The sequence below is a fragment of the Artemia franciscana genome, chromosome 4, assembly GCF_032884065.1.
Source record: "Artemia franciscana chromosome 4, ASM3288406v1, whole genome shotgun sequence".
NCBI lineage: Eukaryota > Metazoa > Arthropoda > Branchiopoda > Anostraca > Artemiidae > Artemia > Artemia franciscana.
The window spans coordinates 25,190,757-25,218,109 of record NC_088866.1 but is presented as its reverse complement, the minus strand read 5'-3'; the positions used below and the strand labels follow the sequence as shown (position 1 = coordinate 25,218,109).

Here is a 27,353-nt window from a genome sequence, read left to right as displayed (position 1 = left end):
AGAGAGTAGAACGGAATCTAAAATAAACGTGTACGTCCAGGTTATCAATAAACCATATATGTGATATGTCGGGAACATATTGTGGATTGAGTAGAAACTTGAGGTAGTGCAGGGAGAGGCTAAAACTGCGCGTCTCTTTCCTGAATTTTCTATTAAAGCTGAATATAAAAGTTTAATGCCAAAAAATCAGGTCAATCAAGAATTTTGACTCAATATTCTATTTTTGTCCGAAATTCAAATAGCAAGACCAAATCTTAAGCAGAAAAACTGAAAAAAAGTGCAAATATTCTTATTATACAAAGAAGATCATGTCAATTTAAACTACGTCTATAAAAAAGAAACAAAAATTGGTTTTATTCAATTTTTTTCCAAAAAAGAAATTTTTTAAAAAAAGTAAAGAGCTATTTAAAAACCGAAGGCGAGCGAAAGTGGTCATAAAATAGTTCAAACTCAAAATGGATCAGAAATTACTATCAACGAGTTTACAACACCAAAACACTCACAAAACAAAATAAATAGTTAAGTTAAACTCCAAGCGAGCAAAAATTACAACGAAACAGATGTAGAACTAAAGCCTCCTAGGCCTGCTAAGGGCCAGAGCGTCAACTGAACTTAACTTAACAAATTACATTTCAGTAGCATTACTACTACTACTACTAATAACTCACCGTAGCACCAAGCCGCCTGTGGTCAACGCAGCTACGCACACTCCTCCTCCAACGCAATCTATTCAAGGCTTTCCTCTTTACACCCTCCCAGGAAGTTCCCATTTCCTTTAAATCTTTATTTATGAAATCCTCCCCCCAAAACTAGGAAGACCTGCTTTCCGTTTATCCCCAGACGGATGGCCAAAAAAGACCATCTTCGGCAATCTGTCATCCTTCATCCGTAGAACGTGGCCTAGCCATCTCAACCTTTCTTTCATTATAGCCCTAGAAAGCGGGATCGAACCACATTTTTGTACAATCTACTGCTTGAAACACGATCAGTCAGTCGGGTCCCCAGAACAATCCGTAGACAATTTCTCTGGAAAATATCCGGTAAACCTTCATCCGCTTTTCGGAGCACCCAAGCTTCAGAGCCATATTCAGCAGCATTAATAAACGAAAATTTACTGATAATTCAAGGAATGAAACAAGAAATTTGTTAGTTTTTTTTCAAAAGTTTAATTTCCGAATGCTCATTTCTCCAAATGTATTAAACTTACCTTTCATGATTACCTTCAGTTCTAGCAAAAAGTCTTCAGTTATATTATTTTGTCTAGCGCTATTAAAGTGTCATCTATAAAAATTATAACATCAAGAGGAGATTTATTTTTGTGACAGGCAGCGGATGTTTTGCTCAGTAGTTTATATTGCTTTTAGTAAGTAAATGAACGGAATTATGCTTTTATCTATTTGGTTCTTGATTGCCGATGCTTCCCATTAATGTCCGAAACTTAAATTAGAATATTTGAAATATATATAGATGTCTCTGATCTCAAACCAATTTCACTGTAGCATTTCAATTGAAATACAATTTTTTTTTTATTGCTTTTTCCTTGAAACGCTAAATGAAACTAGATACTAATGAAACTAGATACTAGATACTAATTTAAGTATGTCCAATGCTAAGTAACTACGCAACACTCCGAGGACATTAAATGTTGTTTTAAGATATAATTTAATCTAAGAACAAGGAGACATAAGGATAAGGAGAGCATTTTCTAGGGTGCCATGTAATTATTTGTAGAAAATTTTCAAACTCCCTACCTTATTAATTCACATATATATAGTCAGGGGACAGGTACTTGTCTTCTGTTTTCAAAAGAAATGCACAAAAGAACTATTTCAAAATGTAAGGGAAGACTTTGCATAATTTTTTATTTGTCTAATGAAAATACAAAAAAAAAATTCTTTTCAAAATCTATGGTGGGACAATCCCCCCCCTCCTGCTTTTCCAACTAGTGACCATGCTGAATTATAATATTGGCCACTATCAATATAAACTCTCATGCAAGTGACATAATGAAATGTCAGTAATATAAGCACACAAGTGATATTTAAACCATATTTTGCTCTTGAAATGGCAGATGACACTGAAAGGATCTAGATAATACGTCTCTCTAAGCCTGAAACCACGAAGACATTAAGTTAACATATTAACTAATATTTGTGTAATAATGGATATCCAAGGTTAAATCTGCTTAAATGATCAAGTAAAGTAAAATTAATTTAGTCCTTGAGCCTTCAAAAGAGTGCTTAAGTGTGTTCATTTCTTACACAATTAAATAATATTAATCTCAAAATAGTTGCTTGATATTCAGTAATATGATAATACCTATCAAAGGCAATGTATTATTTGTTGCTTCAATAAAGAGTGATGTGCTTTCAATGTGCTATTTTTTTGTCAAAACATTTGTATGGAAAGCTGGGTTATTGGAACTTATGAAAGTGCTCATTCAATAGAAAATTGAGAGTTCTAGTGGTCTTTTTAAGGGTCAAGACTCTCTGAGGGTAACCAGCATCTTTTGATTTATAGTCCTGGGTACTTCCATAGTCTTCCATGGTATTGATTCAAATTTGTAAGATAACTGTTTTGTTCAGAAGTTTCGAAAAGTATAAAATGTTTACCTCTGGGGCTGACGTGACCCCCACAGCCCCAGGAGCAGCAAACCTAATTATTTTAATTAGCCGTTGTGTAGATAAGGTTTTAACAAAAAATATGCGGGTTGTTTGATCTTGGCTGTCTGATCAGATGCTCAGGCCTTAGAGGGCTCAAAAGTGATAGCCTTACTTTTATTTATGGTAATTTCTGTTTGTTCTAAGTTTGGATTATCATAGAATTTTACTTTTGCGGGTTTTAAACGTGGATGCAAATCTTTAATTTTTTTTGATCTGCTTTGGAAAAGGTTTTTAAGCTATTACAAAAAAATTAGAAAAAAAATACCAACAAACATTATTTTTTTTGAAGGATTTCAAGTAAGTCAATTCAAAAATGCTTGTAAGAAAATCCCCCATACTCGAACACATTAGAAAATAAAAGGTAAACATTAGAAAGTGTTTTCTCTAGATGACTGAACCAAAAGCCAATCTTGAAAATAACAGGTCCTTAGCCTTTAGAAAGAAGAGAATATTGATAAAAGTTAGTATATAATAGACTCGTGAAACTAACCAGACTAACCAGATTTTTAATTTAGTGGTATATAAAGAAAAGATATAGAAAAAAATGAAAAAGTATGTGATACCTTGGATGTGAAGGAAGATTTATTTTGTGAGGAAGAATTAGCGACAGTACTAAAAGGACTAAAAAATAATAAGGTTCCAGGTGCTTATAGTGCGGTAAATGGGTTTTTGAAATATGGCGGATCTGAGTTTAGAAGTTGAATGTTGTAATTATCGAGGTAATAGTCTGGTGTCTGTAGGTAGCAAATTAGTTAGTAATATGATACTTTTTAGACTGAGACATTCTGTTGACAAAGTTTTAAGAGTTGAACAGTTAGAAAAGGTAAGAGTCTACCTTAGAAAAGATAGAGGATGTGTCGACCAAACTTTCACTCTTAGGTTAATAATTGAGAAGCGTCTTAGTTGTCACACACCGGCTTCAATGTTTTATTTTTTTCCCTGAGGCACTTCATAAAGAAGTGTTATTCGTATAAACTCCGGAGGATAATAAACTTCATTTGATGGGAAATCGGAAGCTCTAGTGCCCTTTTTAAGAGCCATAAGTGATTGAAGGGCAACTAGCCCTCCCTACGCTCTTTTTTCCCCAAATGCATCTGATAAAAATTTTGAGATAGTCATTTTTAAAAATAGATCAAAGATCAGATTACAAACTGTTGCAATAGATTGCAATACTTGCCCCAGGATCTGGGGGCAAGTGTTGTAAATTATGCCCCAGGGGTATATAAGGTTTTATGGAAGGGAAGGTCGTATAAACTCCGGAGGGGGCTGATTTCATCGTAAATTGGAATTTATAGAGCCCCTTTTACGGTAAAGGTTGACCGGAGGGCAAAAGTCCCCCCCCCTCTAGGCCCTTTTTCCTCAAAGGCGTCTAATCAAAATTTTTAGATTGCCCTTTTGTTCAAAATAGTTTAAAGATCAAATAATAAAAACTCTGAGGTCGACACCCTCCCCCCAGAGCCTGGGGGAAGCATTGTAAGTTATGCCCAGGGGGTAGATAAGCTTTTATGTAAGGGGTGGTCGTACAAACATCAGAGGTGGCTCATCTGATTGGAAATTTAAAGTTCTATTTGCCTTTTTAAGAGTCATCAAAAGTGATCTACAGGCATATACCTTCTCTTCCCACCTTCTTTTCCCCAAATTTGTCCGATCAAAACTTTGAGATGGCCATTTTGAGATATACCGATGACAACTTGCCCCAACCCCCTTATCCCCAAATGCGTCTGATCGAATTTCTATATAGCCTTTTTGTTCAAAATAGACCAAAGATCATATAACAAAAACAACAGGGATAACATAGCCCCCCCTCCCCCAATACCTAGGGACTTTGAAGGGGGCTCATTCGATTCGAAATCGCAAGTTCTAGTGCCCTGTTTAAGAGTCACGGTTTGTCTTGTAAACTTCATAGGTGGCTCATTTGACTGGATGACACCCCCCAAACACACCCTTGTTTCTTCAAATGCATCTGATCATAATTTGGAGACGGCCAGTTTGTTTGAAATAGCAGAAAACAAATATTTAGGGGTCAACATAACCCTCCAGAGCCCAGGGGAAAGGTTTTAACTTATGCCCTGTATATGCCCCGGTACATACAATTTTTATGGAAGAAGTGGTCGCATAAACCTCGGAGGGGACTCAAATGATTAAAAATTGAAAACTCTAATTCCCATTTTAAGAGTCTAAAGTGATCCGATGGCAACTAGCCCCCCCCCGCAACCCGCTTTTCCCCAAATGTGTCTGATCGAATTTCATACATCCATTTTTTTTAAATAGACCAAAGATCATATAACAAAAATTCCAGGGATAACACAGCCCCCCAGAACCTCCAGGGCAAGTGTTGTAAATTATGCACCGGGGGCATATAAGGTTTTTACGGAAGGGATGGTCGTATAACTTCAGACTGGGCTCATCTGATTGGAAATCGGAAATTATTGTGTTCTGTTTAAGAGTCCTAAGTGATCAGAGGGCAACTAGCCTCCCCCCACGCTCTTCTTCTCCCAAATCCATCTGATATAAGTTTTTAAATAACCATTTTTAAATATAGCTAAAAAATCAGATGACAAAAACTCCGGTGTCAACACAACCCCTCAGGGCCCGAGGACAGGCGTTGCAAATTATGCACTGGGGCATATATGGTTCTTATGGAAGAGATTTTCGTATAAACTTCAGAGAGGGCTCATTTGATTGTAAATTGAAAGTTCTGGTTCACTTTTTAAGAGTCAAAAGAGATCAGAGGGCAACTAGCCCCCATGCCCCTTTCTCTAAAACCTATCCGAAATTTTTTTTGAGATGCCCAGTTTTTTTAAAAAAAATAGTTCAAACACTATTTTTGTCGGCACAAACCCTCATAGCCTGGGGGCAAGTGTTTCAAGCTATGCCTCGCGGACATAAAAGGTTTTTATGTAATGGTTGGTCGCATAAACTTAATGTATGGCTCATTTGATTGGACTTTAAAATTTTATGTTGCCTTGTTATGAGTCAGAAGGGATCCGAGAGTATTTAACCCATCCCCCCACACCCTTGTTTCTCCAAATGTATCTGATCACAATTTTGAGATTCCCAGTTTGTTTGAAATAGTCCAACGATCAGATAGCCAATATTTCGGGGTCAACATCCCCCCCATCCCCCGGAGCCCAGGGGAAGGGTTGTAACTTACGCCCTGGGCATATAAAGTTTTTATGGAAGAAGATGTCGTATAAACCTTGGAGGGGACTCAAATAATTAGAAATTGAAAGTTCTAATTCTCTTTTTAAGAGTCAAAAGTGATGCGATAGCTATTAGCTCCCCCCTCCCTGCAACCCTATTTTCCCTAAATGCGTCCGATCGAATTTTTTATAGAGCCATTTTGTTCAAAATAGACGAAAGATCATATAACAAAAACTCCAGGGATAATACAGTCTTCCAGAACCTCCGGGGCAAGTGTTTTAAATTATGTCCCGTGGACATATAAGGTTCTTATGGAAGACATCGTCGTATGAGATTCGGAGGCGGCTAATTCGATTGTAAATAGGAATTAATAGAGCCATTTTTAAGAGTCAAGAGTGATCAGAGGGCAACTAGCTCCCCCTCCCCTCGGCTGTTTTTTCCCCAAATGCATTCGATCAAAATTTTGAGACAGGGATTTTGTTCAAAATAGTTTAAAGATCAAATAAGAAAAACTCAGGGGTCGACATATCCCCCCAGAGCCTGAGGAGAGTCTTGTAAGCTATGCCCAGAGGGCAGATAAGGTTTTATGTAAGGGGTGGTCGTGTAAACATCAGAGGTGGTTCATTTGATTGGAAATTGAAAGTTCTTGCTACCTTTTTAAGAATCATTAAAAGTGATCTGCGGGTATATATCTCCTCCCCACACCCCCTTTTCTTCAAATGCATCCGATCGAATTTTTATATAGCCATTTTTTTTTCAAAATAGACCAAAGATCATATAACAAAAACTCCAGGGGTAACACCGCCCCCCAGAGGGCAAGTGTTGTAAATTCTACCCCGGGGGTATATTGTATTCTATATTCTATTCCCAAAATTACGGGAATTCAATTTATTAGCTCTTTCTAAAACTTTTGAAGACACCTATATTCTTCACTACAAAAAAATTTGGCTACTGCCCATTTCTCTAACTGTAAAAGCATCAGGCCTACTGGGTATTTGGCACTTTACTAAAATGAATTATATTACAAATATTTTCCTTTGTACATATTACGACATTGAAAATAAAATGAAAATTGCAGTGAAACCAGACCAGGATTAACCAATAGACCCATTAGGCTCTATCGCTTTCAATAGTCCCGAAGTTTTGGGGATTCCCCGAAAATCTTGCAGCAACGGAGTGGGAAAAACGCTTGAGCATAGAGGCGTCAAAGCTTTAAATCCGGCCTGGGTGAAACAAAATCTTGAGCTGGTGAGCTTTCAGTAATTAGTATCATTATATATCCAATATTCAATTTAATTTTACTATTTCTTGCAAAGACTGTTAATTTATTTTGGAATAAAAATTATTTTGAAATAGGGGATTTTGAAAAAATTGAAATCTTAAAACGATTGAAACTTAAATTGAATATGCAGATCGAGCTTGAAACGAACAAAAATCATTACAAACAAGAGTTTGCTTTTGCCTTCTTCTGTCACTGTAAAAGCCTAAGACCTGATGTGTCATTGGCCCTTTACTGAATTACATTACAAATATTTTCTTTTGTACTAATTACAACATTGAAGATAAACATAAAAATTACTGTAACCTTAGATTTTGAACTGATGAGCTTTCAGCAATTATATCATTATATAAGTCAAATATTCAGTTGAATTTTATTAGTTCTTTCCGAGACTGTTCAGGACAAATATAGCTTCACTACAAACAGGAGTTGGATACTATCCCCTTCCCTAACTGTAAAAGTCTAAAGCCTACTGCGTCATTTGTGCTTTTCTGAAAGCAAATTTTATTACAAATTCCAGTTATAACAGCATTGAAAATGAAAATAAAATTATAGTGAAATAGATTCTTGAACTGATGATCTTTCAACAATCAATAACATTATATCAAACCTTAGTTTGATTGTATCTGTACTATCGAAGACTTTTCAAGACATTTGCAGTTTCTAGTAAAGCGCCAATAACGCAACAGGTTTAGACTTCTACGGTGAGAGAAGGAAGTAAAATCCAAACTCATGTTTGTAGTGGTTTTTTTTTCGTTTTAAGGTTTATTTGGACACTCAATTTAAGTTTCACTCGCTTTAAGATTTATTTATTCATTTCTATTAATACCTGCTGTATATTTTTTACCATGATTGCTTATTCTATTTCTGTTCGTTTTGGGTTTTATTTATTCTTTAATAATGATTTCTGGCTGTTTTGAGTTTAAGTTATTGTAGGTTTCTATTTCTTCTGATCTTAAGTTTAATTTGGCCTTTACTTTTCTTTAGAAAACTTCTTTTTTGGATTTTTTTTTAAATTAATCTGGATAAATAGTCTCCTAGGAGTCGAAGCTGACCCTGTAAATTAAATTGGGACTAAAGTCAATGCTTCGTTTGAAATTCAAGCAAGTAAGTTTTGGCTTCTTCTGTAAAAATAAATTGTTGTAATTTCAAATAGGAACTTTCTCGTTACAGGCCGTTTCAGTGATGCTTAAAAATATTCATTTAGGATTGGAAGACCCAACTGATTCTCCCATTAGAAAAGTAACGAGGATATCTGGTGATTACATTTATTTCAACTATGGCTGCGATGGAGTGGATGACAGAGTAAGTTTTATGCTTCCTTTGATATTTTAAATATCTTCTGTGATGTTTTTGATATCTCTTGTAATGTTTAGAACATTCATGGGTGTGAAAATTTAGTTTTACTGAGTAAAGTCTTACTTGACAGTACATAGAAAGTCCGCTACAAAATCCAGAAAGAAGAAATGCATAAAGATCACTTAAGCAGCGTTGTTTGGTGTCCATAGGAATCTTATTGAGTCTAAACTCAAGGTAGTAGCTTGCTAATTTGGGAACCAAATGTGCCTAAATTCAGGATGGGAGCTTGCCATATCCAGTACCCTTTGAAAATAAATAGATGAAATAGATGGTACAATAGTTTCTTTCTATATAACCTAGAAAGCTTTCTATAAAAAATAAATGTTTAATTCTTATGAATTAGACATTATTAATTCTTATGAATTTTTATGAATCACGAATTAATGTGTTCTTGGAGGAGCAAGGGATGGTAGAGTTGATATATTGATGAAGCTTGTTGATTATTGATTCATTATCTCATAATCTGATTTGGGTGACACAGTCGACTTGTTACACATGTATCTCAAGTCTTCTGGCCATTTAGATCTAGAAAGAAACAACAAGTGTCTTAGGACCAGAAAGAGCTAAGGACTGTATAAGCACTACCTATTTTCTGGGGGAAGGTTTTTTTTTGGGGTTGGGGGAAAAATGGAATATTATACTAATAGCTACATCAAAAGAATCGCATTTTAACATTGATTTTAAATATATAAGTTTCATCAAGTTTAATCTTACCCATCAAAAGTTACAAGCCTGAGAAAAATTGCCTTATTTTAGAAAATAGGGGGAAACAACCCCTAAAAGACATAGAATCTTAAGGAAAATCACACCATCAGATTCAGCGTATCAGAGAACCCTATCGTAAATGTTTCAAGCTCCTATCTAGAAAAATGTGGAATTTTGTATTTTTTGCCAGAAGGCAGATCACGGATGCGTGTTTATTTGTTTGTTTGTTTTTTTGTTGTTTTTTCCCCGTGGGTGATCGTATTGACCAAGTGGTCCTAGAATCTTGCGAGAGGGCTCATTCTAAAGGAAATGAAAAGTTCTAGTACCCTTTTTAAGTGACAAAAAAATGGAGGGCATCTAGGCCCCTTCCCACGCTAATTATTTTCCCAAAGTCACCGGATCAAAATTCTGGAATAGCCATTTTATTTAGCGTAAAACCTTATAACTATGTCTTTGGTGACGACTTACTCCCCCGCAGTCCCCGTGGGAGGGGCTACAAGTTAAAAACTTTGACCAGTGCTTACATATAGTAATGGTCATTTGGAAGTGTACAGACGTTTTCAGGGGAATTTTTAGGTTGGGGGGGGGGGGTGTTGAGAAGAGGGGGATATGTTTTGGGAACTTTCCTTGGAGGAATTTGTCATGGGGACAGAAAATTTTCATGAAGGGAGCGCAGGATTTTCTAGCATTATTTAAAAAAAAATGAAAAAATAAATATGAAAAAGTTTCTTCAACTGAAAGTAAGGAGAAGCATTAAAACTTAAAACGAACAGAAATTATTACGCATATGATGGGCTCACCTCCTCTTAACACCCCACTCTTTACGCTAAAGTATTTTTAGTAACTTCAACTATTTACTCTACGGCTTTTGTGATTCAGGGGTCATTCTTAAGAAATTGGGACAAAATTTAAGCTTTAGTGTAAAGAGCGAGGTACTGACGAGGGGGAGCCCCTCATATACGTCATAAAAACATGAGAATACAGAAGTTCGTTACGTAAGCTAATTTGTAAGTTACGTATATCTTTTACTAATAAAAACATTCGTAAAAAATTAAAAGTTCTAGTTGCCTTTTTAAGTAACCAAAAATTGGAGGGCAACTAGGCCTCCTCCCCCGCTCCTTTTTTCCTCAAAGTCATTCGATCAAAACTATGAGAAAGCCATTTAGCCAAAAAAGTAAATATGCAAATTTCGTTTTCATTATTCATCTGCTGTGAGCCAAAATCAAAACATGCATTGATTCAAAAACGTTCAGAAATTAAATAAAAAACAAGTTTTTTTAACGGAAAGTAAAGAGCGGCATTAAAACTTAAAACGAACAGAAATTACTTCGTATGTGAAAGGGGCTGCTTCCTCATCAACGCCCCGCTCTTTACGCTAAAGTTTGTTACTGTTTTAAAAAGTAGAGTTAAGAGAAAGAGTCAAACTTTAGCGTAAAGAGCGGGGCGTTGATGAGGAAGCAGCCCCTTTCATATATGAAGTAATTTCTGTTCGTTTTAAGTTTTAATGCCGCTCCTTACTTTCCGTTAAAAAAAACTGTTTTTTTTTTAGTTAATGTATTAAAGAAATGTAGCGTAAATCTCAGGTTTGATAACTCAGATAACTTCAAATCACTTATTTTTAATCGATTGGCCTAGAAACTATCCTAGGAAATTTTTAAACGATAGGAAATTTTTACTTCTGTAATTAATTTGTGAGCTTAATAATCAGCCTTGATATTAGACAAGCCTTTTTCTCAGCTAATTGCTACTGAATAAGCTGCTATCGACAAGCAGTAGCGACAAGTAGTGACTACCAAATTCAAAATTCTTCTTAAAATCATTCGGCGTTTTTCACATGGTAAATTGATGTAATTACTCTGCATTATTTAGATAGTGCTATATACTTTGGGAGTAGAGTACTACAGGGGACACCCTCACCTACCGTATATGACGACACTCTATTTATGGCCCGTATCGAAACTCCTGAAATTCGATAGTTTAAGTGAATATCATTCAATCAGAAATGAACGATACTATAAGGTTCAGTGTCTCATCTCTTTGACCTGGTTGAATATTCTAGTCACACGGGTCAAGCTGTTCGTTGTAACGGACTGTAAGTAAGGAGTGACTTAGCTGAATAGTAACCGAAACTCTTCAAACAGAGTTTTGAAAACAATAGATACAAAAAAGAATTGGGTTTTTATCCTGATTCCAAATATATAAAGTACATTAAGTTTAATGATACCCATCAAAAGTTACCAACTCGAAAAATTATACCTAATTTTCAAAAAATGGAAAAGCCCTCCCCACCCGCCAAATTCAAGCCATTTTTAATGAAAGTCAGGATGCTACCAATTTATTAATAATATATTAATACCAATTTATTAATAATAGTATTGATATACATATGTATATACAGTCAAAAACAGACAAAGGGGGATTAAGGGTGCGATGGCCCTCATTTTATCCTGGATAGGCGTGAGTATGATTAGAAAACGACCAGAAACTAACTTAAAAAAATAAACAAGTTTTTTCAAATGAAAGTAAGGAACTACATAAAAAAAATTAAAAGCAGAAACTATCTGTGTACGAGGGGGGCTGACCCATCTCAACCTCCCCCTCTTCCTGCTAAAGTGTTATAATTTGTTAGAAATATTCCTTCTTCCAATTCAAAGGCCCTTTTACTTGAGCAGTTGTACTAAAGAATTAGGATAAAAAATCAAAAGCGATTAACACGGGCGACACCTAGTTTGTCTTCCGTGTTTTTGACTAACAAAAACAAACAAAATAGCATATGTCACTAATAATTCTACTTTCAGGGTTGGGGATGCGGCTATAGAACCCTTCAGACCATCTGTTCATGGGTTTGCACCCAAAAACAATTGGATATGAAGAAAGTACCCACCTTGAGGAATATTCAAGAGATCCTTGTCGAAATTGAAGATAAACCTAAGGCATTCATTGGATCACGGGAATGGATCGGAAGTCTTGAGGTATCAGCATAGATAAATATAACATATAATTGGTAATATTAATAATGACACCAATGAAACATCAAAAAGGGCAACATCAAACAGTTGGTGATAACGAACTGTATGTAAGGAGCGACCCGGCTCAATAGTAACCGAAACTCTAGAAAACGGGATTTTGATACTAATAGATATATCAAAGGAATAGGAGTTTTATGCTGACTTCGAATAAGTTTCATTAAGTTTGGTCTCATCCATGAAAGATTACGAGCTTGGAAAAAATTGCCTGATTTTTGAAAAAAGGGGAAAACCACCTATAAGTCATAGAATCCTTATGAAAATAAAACTTTAAAATTCAGCATATCAGAGAATCCTACTGCAGAAGTTTCAAGCGCCTATCTGAAAAAAGTGGAATTTTGTATTTTTGCCAGAAGAAAGATCACGGATGCGTGCTTATCTGTTTGTTTTTCGTTTGTTTTTCCCAGAGGCGATCGTGTTGACATAGTTATCCTAAAATATCGGAAAAGAGCTCTTTCGAACGGAAATTGAAATTTTCTAGCGCCCTTTTTAAGTGACCAAAAAATTTGTGGGCAACCAGGCCTCCTCCCACGCCCCTTTTTATCTCAAAATTGTCTATCAAAATTTTAAAACCAAAAGGCCAAAACAATCTGCCTTTGGAGATATCAGGACCCCCACAGTCCCTGAGGAAAGGTCAAAGTTACAAAATTTGTCTATTGTTTAGGTATCGTATTTATTATAGGGAAGTATGCATGCATTTTTCGGGGGGGATTTTCTACTGGTGGGATTTTCCACGGGGAGAGTTTTTCATGGGGATGGAAGTTTCCAGCGGGAGAATTTTTCAGAGGAAATTGAACATAGGGGGATTTGCCAGAATTCCTATACGAAATTCTTCTCATGTCTTACTTTCTCACTGCCTACTCAATTTTATGCATGGAGACGTTAAGGGTAATTGTCTTTGGTAAATTTTCACCCTTTGGGAGGAAGGATTTTTCAGTGGAGAGTTTGTCAGTGGAGAGGCTGTCCCCTCATCAACGCCCTGCTCTTTACGCTAAACATTGCCTCTTTGTCCCAACTCTACTTTTTAAAATATTAGCGTAAAGAGCGGGATGTTGATGAGGAGACAGTCCTTTTCATGTACGGAATAATTTCTGTTCGTTTTAAGTTTTAATGTTGCCCCTTACTTTCAGTTGAAAAAACTTGTTATTTTTATTTAATTTTAAAGGAAGTTAATGTGATTAAGTCTATTTAATGTTCATTTAAATTTAGATTAAGTTCAGAAACGTCTAAAACAATTTCTGGTCATTAATTTAACATTTTGAGGATGGGTTCCTCGGGCAGTAATTTTTCTTAGGCCAACTCATCTTATTTCTGTAATGTTAAGCATCGGAATTTAACCATTTATTTTACATAGGGAATGTTTAGTAATAAAAGGAAATTATCACCCGTCAAAATCCATATTGCACGCTTGGTTTAGATAATTCCTTTAAATATCCATATTGACTTATAAAACCACTAATACAATTTGAAAAATATGAGCTTTAAAATGCTCGTTTGGCGCTTCAAACTGCTGTCATTGCAGCTTTTGCATTTCGTAGTTCTCTAAATGCACAAAATTCTAAGTTTAGAGATGTAGAAAAAGAAATAAAAAACTTAATCTCAGGTCCCATTGGAAATCGTAAAAACTATTTAAATTACATAGTAGGTTTGTTGCAAGTGAATCATTAGTATCTATAAATGATTATTGAAAATGCTTTACATTTACCAACATAATACTCAAGTGGCTGGAAAAAGTTCCAGCCACTAAGTTCCAGGTATTCCTTCAAAGAACTTATATTTTTAATTTTTGAATTTTTGACCTTTTTTGCCGAATCTTGAATTGGTATCAAAATCGGATTAAAATTTTGGATTATCCGAGATTTTATTGTATCTACTCCTTTTTTAAAGTAATTCGGCATAATTTTGGACTCTTAGTCTAAGTTTAACCGAATAAAAAAATTTGAGGTGCTGCCCCCCCCCGTTCCAAGGCCCTTGCCTGTTAGAATGGAGATATAAGGTAGTTTCCTCTTGCATTTGCATTCATTGCGGCTTCCATCGTCTAAATCTTGTCCTAGTTAGTGCCTCCAAATGGGTTGTGGTATAAATGTTATGCGGCTGGGCTTTTGCAAGATGTTGTTTTTCTGTAGTTTTCCCCTCTTCCCCTAGACGAACTGAGTACTGAACTTTTTCAGTGTTCTGCCGTCTATTGAAAAGTAAGAGATTAAAAGTCTTAAAAAATACTCTTGATCCCATAGAGTCTTCAACTAAGTATTTGAGATAGCAGGTTTTCGTGTTTTCCTCAAATTTAAGTTATTCATTATGTAGTACAAACCTTTGAAGTTCTAAAGGGCTTTAACAAAATCATCTTTTTGTTCAAATTTGAATGATACGTCACCAAGGTGTTTTGAACAAGTTTGAGGCACCTTACTAATAAAAAAAATAGGGGGCGCGCCAATGATTTTCCTAATATCTGCTATTTGCCGGCGTAACGCAAATTTGCGTGGCGTCAGGATTTATAAGCCACTACCCCTCCCTCCCCCATAAAGAGATCCACAAATCCATCCGGCGAAAGTAATTTAGGGTATCACAAAGCTCCAGTCATGGCCTTCATCAACAACGACTAAGGAGAAGGTAAGGCTTTCTTACTATAATTTAACAATTAAAAAGCTAATTGTAATTAACATAGTTTGCAGAATCGTAAACTTCTAATCGCAACCTAAATCAGTGATATCTTTAGCTAAGGCATTCCTAATTGAACAATTAAAAATGTTGATAATTAGGATTTATTTGTATAAAAGAAACAAAATTTATCCATAAAGCACTGAAAGTCACAAGAATAGATGAAAATACTCTACTCAGGAATATTATATAGATGACATGCATTTCGTAAGTATATGTTCTTGAATATCTTTCTTTTTTCTAACGGAAATAGGTTTTAGTAGCTGACTGAAGAGTAGCTGACCAGTAACTGAGCATCCTTCGGAGCCCTATTAAAGCACATTTTCTGATCAGGTTCCAACAGCCTTTTCTTATTTTTCTCAGGCTTCTCTTTTTTTTGGAAGAAATTTAGCTTTCTTTGCTAAATTGTCGCGCAAAAAATCCTTCTCTACTCTTGGATAATAACATATGATGTCTGGCTTGCTGTTCATGATGTTTGCCGCGTGCCTTGCACCTAGATCAGCCTGTTCGTTGTCTGCTATTCCCATGTGGGCTGGTAGCCACATAAACTTCAGAACTTTTAACTTTTTTGAAGCTCTAAAGGCAGTATCTTGAATGCGTCGAATTAATGATTCTTTTTTGTGAGCCTTGACACTTATTCAGGATTCTAAGCCGGTTAGCGCGTCTGTACAAATGGCAACAGAATCGCCCAACTTCCAGGTCGAGTCTAAAATCAGTAAAAGAGCTTCCAAAAGGCCTTGTAACTCTGCTTGAGTTGCTTTTTCGTATCGGATTTTTTGAATTTTGATTCGTCCTAGATCAGGAATAGCTACTGCACATCCAGCGACTCCCTCTCCTAATGCTGAGCCATCTGTGAAGATTTTCACGAATTCTCCATACTTCTCCATTGCCTTTTTGTAGTCACGTCGACGTTGCATTATTTTGGTTTCAGCTTTGAGGTGCTTAATACAAGGGTCAAGGAGCTTCTCCATTTCTTTTGCCCGAAGAGCAGCCTTTTCTTTTTTCTCTAAATTGAATTTCTGAAATTTCAGAAATTCTTCAAATTGAATTTCTAAAATTTTTCTTAAAGTAGAAGAAGCAAAACTAAACAAACACCCTTTTTAAGTTTTTCATGTCGATTTGCAAATTATTCTCCATTTAGCAATGCTTTTTAGCGACAGACCTATTGAAAGGGGTGTTTATGAAGAAAAACTTCGAAAAACACATCAAAACTGTGTTTGTATGCATTTTCTTACGTTTTTACGAGTCAAACCAGAATTTCTTAGGGTAGTAAAACCTACCCCAAGTAAAACTTACCTACTCCTTTGCGAGATTCTTTTTATTTGACTTACTTTCTCTTTGCTAATTCAATTTTACATGTGGTGAAGTTCCAGGAAAGTTACCCGGAAAAACTTCTTCATGGGGAAGTTTTCACGAGAGTAATTTTCAATGGGAGGATTTTTCTGCGGGTGAAACATCCCATTGGGAGGGGAAAATTTCCAGGAATTATTTTCCACGGATGATGGGTTTTGACATGAAGTGAAAATCAGCTTGAAATTTAATTAAAAAGAAGTCTTTTTTTTCAAATGAAAGTAGGCTCAAGAAAATTTTCCAGACGGAATTGTCCGCAAAAAATTTTCTGGGTGGATTTTCCAGCAGGTATGGAATGATCGAAAGGATTTTTTGCGGAAGGAGCTTTCCAAGGAGGAATTTTCATGGGGAGGGAATTTTTCAGGGAGGGGAAAGGCAGATTTTCCAGGACTATTTTAAAATTGATCAAAGTCAATTAAAAAAACAACAAATTTTGCAACTTTAATAAGGAACAAAATTAAAATCTATGAATCTATATAAAAAATCTATGAGGGGATAAGTTGAATATGACTTTTGTCCCTGTCCATTAAGAACTACACCTGAAACACAAAGGTTGTTTAATTAAAATATAAAGTATGTTTTTTAATACTAAAAAATCTTAGTGTGAAGGGCTAGGTATTGAGTAGAGGGTATCCCACTGATACACGGTACCGAAAAGTTCCTGATCATTTTAAGTTTTAGTATTACTCCTTACTTTCGGTTGAGAAGCACCTGTTTTTTCCTTTAATCGCTGAAAGAAAGAATTGATTCTCAGAAAAAACATTGACATGTTGCTGATTTTGAATAGCCTTCAATTTATTCTTCTTTATCCTGAGGGCGAGTAATAGCCCTCAATTTTTTGGTTTTCAATTATGGAATTGAAGTTTATCAGTTTGGAAAAAATTGTGCATATTGCTCTTTAGTTATAAATTTTGTTATTGAACTTTGGCAAAACCAAAAGTTAGCCTGAGCAAAGAATGATCAGAAATTTTGAAATCGATACATCGAATACCGAAAGTAAGAATATCGATATATTGTTTAATCTAATTATCGTCCAACACTAATATATAGTTATAGTACATGCAAAAATTTGGACAGATTCGTAGAGTAGAAAGGTCCAGATTTTCCAAAAGCCATATTTTGTTATTAGAACTGTAAGTTACCGATTCGACCAAAAGGACTGCGATTTTTAAGAAGGTATATACATGTTATTGCGTAAGAGCCATTATACTACAGTGTATATACACTTGCTTCTCTCTTTAATTATAAACCATACTTTTTCTTATTCTCTTTTCTTTAAAACGTATTAGCTCATCATCCCGAGAACCTAAACAGCTCTGCACATACTCTACTCAAACCTTCCTAGGATTGCCCAAAAAGGAGAAATATGTCTTCGTTTATTTTCCTCAAAATAAGTTTTTTGCTTATAAAAGTAAAGAGCTCCGTTAAACCAAAAATGAGATGAAATAAAGTCAAATAATTTCCCAAGCGTAAAACTACCAAAAATAGCCATTATTAAATCAATGAAACCTAAATGAGCAGATAATAAAAATAGATAAGCGAGTCAAACTCAAAATCAGCAGAAACTAATATGAGTGGGGCTGACGTCTCCCCACGTGTTCTCTAGACCAGGACATAATTTGCCCTTGCTAGTAGTACATACCGTAGTGTAGTGCGTAATTCGGAATTCACGAACGAATGTCGATGTTGGTCATTTTCATCACCAAAATAACAAAGACTGAAATCAAATTAAATCACAAGAGGGTGAGAGCCGAGAATGGCTTCCCTAAACACAAACAAATATGCGGTTACAAAACATGGCACAAAGACGGTCAGAACGAAAAGAAATGAGAGTAAAGAATAAAGAAATATGTGGTTAAAAGATATGTGACAGCAAGGACAAAGAAATATGTGGTTAGAAGATAAGCGGTAGCGATAATTATTAGCGATAGCGAAAACCAAAATGTATCAAAATTAAAGTGTAGAAAAAAAAATCTTGTGATTATCACACACGCGAAAGTGCGTTCCATAACGTGTCAAAACTGAAAGCGAAGAACAAAGAATCGTACTGTTAGAAGACGAGCGACAGCAATAATCAGAACCTATCGAAAATGAAAGTGAAGTAGAAAGAAATTGTATGTTAGGAGGGCAACACCATCGTAATCTTAAACTGTAACAAACTACGCCGCAAAACCCAGTACAAACCTACAAAGATTCACTAAACTACGCAAGTTCTAACTAAGAGACATTGGGACCCTTCAAGGTTGTATGTTTTAACTGTGTAGTCCTTTATTTTCTCGAGGAAAGAGTTGCCAACAAAGGTGATTCATCTGGAGGTTGCTGCTTGCTTGACCGAACAACATCGCCAAACGTTACCATTGGTATGGTTGTTTGTGTTTCGTAATATTTGTTCCAAGAAATCAATTAGGTTACGAGGGATTTCATTATTAAAAGATGCAAACCATTCTTCAACAGCTTTATCTGGCCTGAAAAATGTTTTGGCTATTTGAAAGTGGTTCAAAACCACCTTCAGAGGTTTGTAATGGATGTGCCGCTAAATTGACATGGTGCTAAGGTTCTCCAGCTACTTTGAAGCTGAAAAGTTTACGGCTATTGAAGGTTCGATCATCGCTTACATTGAATGATGCTAAAGCAAAACATGAGTTCGAGTTTTAGGTTTTTTCTGGAACTCTTTAGAGAGCAGTTTCAAATAAATCGTTTGCACTTCATGATTACCTTTGGAAAATATAACTGAATAGTGGTCGGACCATGCAGCTGGTGAGATGACGTAATTAGGATTTGCTGAGTCATCTAATTTAGATGAATTAATCACTGTTTCCAATTCTTTCTTATCGGTAGGATGTCTATGATAGGGATAGCCCCTTTATATAAGCTTGATCGCAAACATCTCTTAAACCAACACTTAGTTTTTTTTTGTGTCATTTCAAATACATTCCCGGATGGTGGTCGACCGTTAGCAATATTCACAGCCACGCTATGGCTTTATTTTCACAATTTTCAGTTCAGGCTCTCACGACTTGATTTGTTTTCCTGTACTGCTTCTTATTCGCTCCGGAGGGACAGCAACCTTCTCAGCGTATTTCAAACACCACACAATTTGGTTGTAGTAATGATTCAGATTACTAAAGTTATTTATTGTTATTTTTGTCGACGTTTAAAAAACTAAAATACATTATTAACAACCAATATAGTTTTCAATGAAGCGCAAATTACACAATAGGCTTTAAAGATCTACGTCTAAGGGGTATTGGGGGGGGTACTACCCAAACCCCCATTTGTAGTAATTTGTGTCTGTTTTAAGTTTGATTCGAATATTCAATTTAATATTTATTCGCTTAAATATTTATCCACTCATCTATATTAACATTTCTCATCTTTATGTTTGACGTCATTATTTATTGTTATTTCTGTTCGTTAGGGATTCCATTTAATCTTTGATACTGACTTTTGGTTTTTTTAAGTTCGTTTTATTATAAGACTTAACCTCTGCTTGCCTTTAGAAAAAGTGTTTTGTCTACTGCCCCACCTCATCTCAATGCCATAAAAGTTCAAAAGCCTATTGCATGCTTTGCACTTCATTGAAAACAAAATATAGTGTAAACATTTGTTTTATATATTTACAACGTGGAAAAAAAGTTAAATAAAATCTTGAATTGGTAGGATTTATAGGAATTCATATTATCATATATTGAAAACTCAGTTTATTTTAATGAGTTCTTTTTGGTCACCTTATTTACTCCATGGTTTTATTTTTTTATTTTTATCGACGTTTAGAATATTTAAAATACATTATTTAAAATACATATAGTTTTCAATAAAACGGAAATGGACGCGATATGCCTTAGAAGATGTACAGCTTAGGGTGGGAGGAAGAGGGGGGGGGCCTTATTAGCCTTAGCCATTCCCTGTTTGTAGTAATTTTTATCCATTTTAAGTTTGACTCGAGCATTCAGTTTAATTTTTCTCGTTTTAAATATATTTGCTCATCTATGTCTCTTATCATTATGTTTTGTACGAATATTTATTTTTGTTTTTGTTCGTTATGGGGTTTCACTTATTTTTTGATAAAAGAAATTATTTGCTTATTTATTCAAGTTGCCATAGGACTTTATCCTGCTTTTCTTCAAAAAATGTTGCTACTGCCCTATTCCCTCTCATAGTCGTAAAAGTACTAAACTTTCTAAAGCATATTGCGTCATTTGTGCTTTACTGAAAACAAAATATAGTTTTAACATTTGTTTTTTGTATTTATAAACTTGAATATAGCTAAATTAAATCTCGAATTGCTGAAATTTCTCAGAATTCATATCATTATATATCAAACGTTCAGTTTATTTTCATTAGTTCTTTCCAGTAAACCTTGATTATCATAGTGATTTATTTTTCATTTTTGTCGTCGTTTATAAAAAATACAATGCACTACTCAAAATAAATGCAGTTTTTAATAAAAGGCAAATAACACAATAGGCTTTAGAATATTTACGGTTAGGGAGTGGGTGTGGTAGTAGCCAAATCTCTGTTTGTAGTAATTTTTGTATGTTTTAATTTAAACTCGAGTCATGGATTTAGCTCTTGCTCGGTTTGGGATTTATTTACTCCTCTGCATTAATATCTGTTACATTTATGTGTCATATGGCTGTTTGTTTTAATTTCTGTTCGTTCTGGGGTTCATATATTACTTGGTAGTAATTTATGGCGGTCTCTAGCTTGAATAATAATAGGACTTCTTTCCTGCTCGTCTCAAGCTTAATATTGCACTTTACTTTTTTTTAAACTTCTTATTGAAAATAGAAAAATTAATTTAACAATATAGAGAAAAGAAAACTGATTAGGCGAGTCATAGGCTGGAGAATTCAAAATGAATGTCTCTTTGTCAACATGCCTCTTGGTAAAATCCAATTTAAATACTTTTGATTTTTCTTGAAGGTATGCTATGTATTGGACAAGCTATATGATATCCCAAGCAAAATTCAGCATATCAAAAGTGGCAATGACATTGACAACATAATTACGGTCCTTCAAAATCATTTCAGGTAATTTACAAATTTATTTTCTAGAAAGTTTAAATCGTCTTGTACTATTATAAAATCTTACATATGCCTCAGCGCTCCGTAGTGCTAACTTTCATTTATAGTAAATGTGCAGATCAGAGGATCATTTGAAATAAACCCACAACGTTCCGAGAACTACTTCAAAACAATCATAAGCATTTATAAGTCTTGTTTCTCATGACAAATTGCTTCACACTACATCTCACCTCCTCCCTCCTATAAATAGATATATTGTCCATTTATACAGTATATTCATCATAGGCAGCGCAAGACTAAGGGTATTAAGTTGAAACTTACAGGGGATTTTTCACTAAATCAAAAGACGCTCTGTCCGTCCATGCTTTTAAAAGGGCGTGTCTGGAATATTTCAGGAACGGTTAAGGGTGCTAAGTTGAAAATTTCAGTGCACGTTGACATAAATGAAAACACACTATGTACTTCCAGGCTGTCAAAAGTGTGTATTTGCAACATCTCAGAAAACTTTCAGGGGATTTTGAGGGGGGTATTGAACCAAATTATTACGCAGCATGTGCATCCGGATTGTCAAAAAGGTGTATCTGCAATATCTCAGGTACCACTTTGGATGTAAATTAATGACTTAAGGGACCCGATTGAAACGTTGAGGTAATATTGGATGTAAAGTAGACTTTAAATTTTGACTTAGGGGAGGGGGCAAGAAAAGTTTATCAAGGGCAAAAAATTTCTGACTGAACTGTGGTTGTATTGATTCTTAGCGTGAAATTTTCTTTTTTGTTGTTGATTTTATTGAAATTTCGGGCCGTGAAGACACCTAAATTAAACTTTCAGAACCAAAGGAAGAGCCAAGTCAAATCTGACTGTACTGATTATTAACATCTAACTAATTTTAAAAAATATCTTTTTATGATGAAATTAAAGAGCAAAGTTGAAACTTAAAATTTATAAAATAGCTGCTTCGCAGTTTTTGTAATATATTTTTGACAAACTGTTGCAAATAAACTGACTCGCTGCATTTCCCAATATTCGTAGATAATGAGCGTTTTTCTTTCATGAAGAATATTAATAATACAAAATTATGTATTAATCAATGCCTTCCATGCAAAAAAAATAGCTGTCCTCGTTGTTCAAGGTGGGGGGATCTAATTTTTTGACCACAACGACTCTAATTGTGCACACTTTATTTCGATTTGATGCTATTTTCAAGGGGTTACAGGTTCTTTTTCCAAGTCCCTATATGTTTTTCGCAATAACATTTTATCATTAAGATTAATGGAAATAATAGTTACCATTCCTGAATCAGCAAAATGGCATTGTTCTTAATAGACAACCCTTTTTAGATCCATTTTTAAACTTTTGGCTACTATGGATTGTGGTTTGCTCTTTTCTAGGTTACAAGGTTGTTTTTTTTTTTTTTTTTTTTTTTTTTTAACAAGTCAGAGATCTCTTCATAAAAGAACCCAAAATGAACTCATTTATTTAAAGAAAAAATCGGTTAAAACCAAATATTACACAATCAAATCTTATAACGAAATGGTCGACTAATATTTGTCTGTACCAAGCGGTCAGAATGGGGGTCGGAACGGGTTCAGCTGTATACAAGCCCAAAGATTATATAGATTTACTATCCATTTAGTTGAATAATATTAGCCGTACCCGCCAAGTTCTATAGTACAACTATTATTAAGATGTGTTGCAAAATTTTGTTTAAAATATATACATGGCAAGCAAAAATCTTGATTCTGGAAGAGAAAAACTGAACTAAACCATTAAATTCACTAAACAAAATATTCATTTGACTAACCGATAAAAATAGTTTCTATTAAAAACAAACAGAAAAGTAATTTAAAAAAAAGTATAAAACGAATATAAATCACTATCAATAAATAAACGACACCCAAAACGAACAGAAATTACAATAAACAATCAAGTCAATCTTAAAACGAACAAGACTACCTTAGACAGGAGTAGGGCTGATGCACCCTAAGCCATCTAATGATCCAAGCGGCACTTAGTATTTTAGTAAAAATCAAATACACTTCAAAGTTTCTTCTTTTATAGCGTTAATAAGTCCAAATTTGCTCTGAATGGATTTCACTACATATTAAACTGTCAATCTGCATTCAATCATTTGTTTAGAAATCTTGGTTACTACTGTGATTTTCTTTTTCTTTAGTTGACTTTATCAAACAGTTCGTGGTAACGAACTGTAGTAAGGAGCGACCCGGCTCAATAGTAAACGAAACTCTAAAAAACGGAAATTTGATGCTAAAAGATACATCAAAAGAATCGGATTTTCATGCTGATTTTAAATGGATAAGTTTCATCAAATTTAGTCTTTGTCATCAAAAGTTACGAGCCTGAGAAAATTTGCCTCATTTTGGAAAATAGGGGGAAACACCCGCTAAAAGTCATAGAATCTTAACGATCGCATTCAGCGTATCAGAAAACCCTATAGCAAAAATTTCAAGCTCCTATCTACAAAAATGTGGAATTTCGTATTTTTCGCCAGAAGACAGATCACGGGTGCGTTTATTTGTTTTTTGTTTTTTTTTTCCAGGGGTCATCGTATCGACCAAGTGGTCCTAGAATCTCGCAAGAGGGCTCATTCTAACAGAAATGAAAAGTTCTAGTGCCCTTTTTAAGTGACCAAAAAAATTGGAGGGCACCTTTGGGGATGACTTACTCCCCCCCAGTCCCTGTGGGAGGGGCTGCAAGTTACAAACTTTGACCTGTGTTTACATACAGTAATGGTTATTGGGAAGCGTACGGACGTTTTCAGTGGGATTTTGTTGGTTTGGGGGTGGGGTTGATGGGAGGGGGCTATGCGGGAGGATCTTTCCTTGGAGGAATATGTCATGGGGGAAGAGAAATTCCATGAAAAGGGCGCGGGATTTTCTAGCATTACTATAAAAAACAATGAAAAAATAAACATGAAAAAGTTTTTTCAATTGAAATTATTGAGTAGCATTAAAACTTAAAACGAACAGAGATTATTATGCGTATGAGGGGTTCTAAAAGTACTTTAGCATAAAGAGCGAGGTCTTTAGGAGAAGATAAATACCTCGCTCTTCATGCTAAAGTATTTTTAGTAATTTAAACTATTTATTCTACGGCCTTTCTGATTCAGGGGTTATTCTTAAAGAATTGGGACAAAACTTAAGATTTAGTGTAAAGAACGAGGTATGAACGAGGGGACGAACCCCCTCATATACATAATAAAAATATAAGAATATAAAAGTTTGTTACGTAATTTAATTCTTAAGTTACGTATATTTTTTACTAATAAAAACGTTCGTTAAAAATTAAAAGTTCTAGTTGCCTTTTTAAGTAAACGAAAAATTGGAGGACAACAGGGCTCCTTCCCCACCCCTTATTTCTCAAAATTGTCTGATCAAAACTAAGAGAAAGCCATTTAGCCAAAAAAAGAATTAATATGCAAATTTCATTTTAATAATTTACGTGCGGAGAGCCAATATCAAACATGTATTAATTCAAAAACGTTCAGAAATTAAATAAAAAAAGCTAGTTTTTTTTAACTGAAAGTAAGGAGCGACATTGAAACTTAAAACGAACAGAAATTACTTCGTATATGAAATGGGTTGTCCCCTCCGCAATCCCTCGCTCTTTACGCTAAAGTTTGACTCTTTGCCACAGTTCTACTTTTGAAAACAATTAAAAACTTTATCGTAAATACCTCGTACCATACCTCGGATCCTGCTGGTAATCTAAATGTAAAAGTAAGTACTCTTAAATCACAGATTATGACTTTGAACTTCTTCAAATTTACACCCGATTTCCTAGACCCCCAGCTCCCTAAAAAATGGTTATGAAACAGGTTAAGCTCAATAGTATCACAATTTTCAGCAATCTATAAGTAGATATACACAATGTTTTGAACGTTGTAAAACAAGTAAGATCATCGCCGTGCTTGTTTAAACTGCTGAATAAATTCAAGTTCCCAAGAGTACATGCTCTCCGTGTTTTCCTATCCTTAGTCAGGCCGATATTGGAATACGCATGTCCTGTCTAGCATCCGCAGCTTTCTAGAGTATCTTACGAAAAAAATTGAGACCGTCCAGAAGGGTTCGTAAAGATTGAAGGATACCATACACCGTCGTTCTTAAATTTGCACGCCTTACCACCTTAAACCAAAGGGGGATGCAATAATTGTTTGTTTTTTTTTGCTAAATCCATTATTTCTAATGTCCCAACTGAGACATTTCCTCCGATTTTTACATCTAGACCCTAACTAGAGCCCGTTCCCCCTGCTTAGCATTCTAAGCTGTCCCAACGTACTCACTCATTTATCCTATTACGGGCAACAAATTCCGAAAGAGTTTAATTCCCTTTACCATGGAGATCCTAAATAACTCTTGGTATTCTTCATGAACAAAATGAAGCTCCTTCGTCTCTCTTTTGTTTCCGGGACTGTCACAATAATTGTTGCCATTTTTCATATTGACATTTTCTTTTGTTTTGGTGGCTTCGGTTTTTTTCTCTTTTATGTGAGATAAGAAGCATATTCAGCTCCATTAGAGCTGTGTTAGTCTTTTGGAAAATAAAAATTATCTTAACTAGTTCTACTAGTTAGAATAAATATTATCTTATGCTATTTTAAAATTAGTTTAAAAAAATATTTTTTTGATGAAAGTAAAGAGCGAAATTAAAACTTAAAGAGAAAAAAATTACTGTTTCTCGATTTATGTAGCATGTTTTTGAAAAACTGTTTCTAACAAGTTGGCTCGCGGTACTTTCCTGTATTTGTAGTATTCTGAAAAACAAACGCTTTACTGAAAGCACAGAACCGACGCAACAAAACTGAAATAGAAAAAGTAAAAATCTGAAGTGACCCGCAGGAAATAAAGGAATGAATTCATAAAGCTCTCAACAGTATTTCACTGGCCATGAAATCTATAACTTTTACGACACAATTTTTAATTCTCTAAGAAAACTACAAAAAGATTAGAGTTCAGTAAAGGGCTGGTTTTAAGAATGCAAAAAACAAAGGGAAACATAACAAACCAGTTTGCTCGGAACGCTTTTTCAAAAAATGTGTTTCATGCTCCATAGCGCTTACTTTTTTTAATTTTTTATTATTATATAGATGGCATTAGTTCTTTCTCTCGCAGGTGTTGAGCAAATGTTATAAAACATTCCTAGAGAACATTTTTATCTTAGCTTCTTCCAACTTGGGTTTGAGAACAAAAGAATAACACTAGGACCCAAAAAATCCTAGTGAATGCTGCACAATTAGTTTGTTTAAAAAGGTTTTTAGAAGCCACGTTGTGGCGCTAGCTATTAAAGCATCCAACATTAAACCACCGAAGATCCAATTCTTATAAGTTTCTCATTCTCTTTTATTTATGTTCTTTTACAAAACTCTGTCTTTTTTACCGCATACTGAAAGCTGGAAAGTCTAATAGTAGCGAATAGCACATGGAAAGCTAAGCCGGCTTGGCTTTCACTGAAATTTTGAAAACACAATGACATTTTACTAATACCAAAATTTAGCTAATACTAATTTGAGCCAATCAGAGTTTTTATAGTTTCCTTATTGGCTGCAAAATTCTATGGAATATTACGATTGGTTCATATTAGCGCTAGACAAACCTCGACATTAGTAAAATCTAGCAGTGAATGGCTCTTAATAAGCCAGCTCGCGAACATTGCCCTATAAGATGTATTCTGCCCTCAGAGAAAAGACACAGAGGTTACCTACAATATAATTTGGTGTCTGCAATACTCTAAGAATTTTGCTCAAACGATTAAGTAGCTTAGGTGAAGAAGTATAAGCGCGCGAGACTTCTGTGTTCCCCAACTCTGTATTATTTTTTTTACATTGCAAATTAATAACTACAGAATCCTATTTTCAGCTACTTCGGCTCCCCAGTGATGATGGGAGGAAATTTAGACGCCATCTCTAAATGCATCATTGGTACTGCATCAGCAGGTAATAATCACTGGATGTTAGTTGTCGATCCACATTATTACGGGCATCCCAAGAACAAAGAGCAACTGCAACAGCAACACTGGGTTGCATGGGTCAACATTAAAGATTTTACTGAATCTTCCTTTTACAACTTTTGCTTACCACAGCTTAAATCTTCTACGAACCAAAAATAAAGTAGTAGTTCTTTTT

The 27,353-nt window shown here is 34.9% G+C and overlaps 1 protein-coding gene across 2 annotated transcripts; it reads left to right on the top strand.

Annotated features, from left to right (window-relative positions):
* Positions 1-1,246: 1,246 nt before the first annotated feature.
* Positions 1,247-27,353, top strand: LOC136026196 (ufm1-specific protease 1-like). Of its 2 annotated transcripts, none has more exons than XM_065702517.1 (5): positions 1,247-1,363; positions 8,260-8,391; positions 11,949-12,122; positions 21,111-21,217; positions 27,088-27,353. In XM_065702517.1, the coding sequence occupies exons 2-5, from the start codon at positions 8,272-8,274 to the stop codon at positions 27,335-27,337; spliced, it is 651 nt and encodes a 216-aa protein (XP_065558589.1). In that variant the 5' UTR covers positions 1,247-1,363; positions 8,260-8,271; the 3' UTR covers positions 27,338-27,353. The 2 variants fall into 2 exon arrangements, with proteins under 2 accessions (XP_065558589.1, XP_065558590.1); XM_065702518.1 differs by lacking the exon at positions 1,247-1,363 and adding an exon at positions 1,540-1,644.

Bases quoted from the DNA above. Each gene is read 5' to 3' on its own strand.
- LOC136026196 (XM_065702517.1), top strand. From the start codon at position 8,272: ATGCTTAAAAATATTCATTTAGGATTGGAAGACCCAACTGATTCTCCC. The intron at 12,123-21,110 runs GTATCAGCATAG...TTTTTCTTGAAG, and splicing joins AATGGATCGGAAGTCTTGAG to GTATGCTATGTATTGGACAA. The intron at 21,218-27,087 runs GTAATTTACAAA...TCCTATTTTCAG, and splicing joins GTCCTTCAAAATCATTTCAG to CTACTTCGGCTCCCCAGTGA.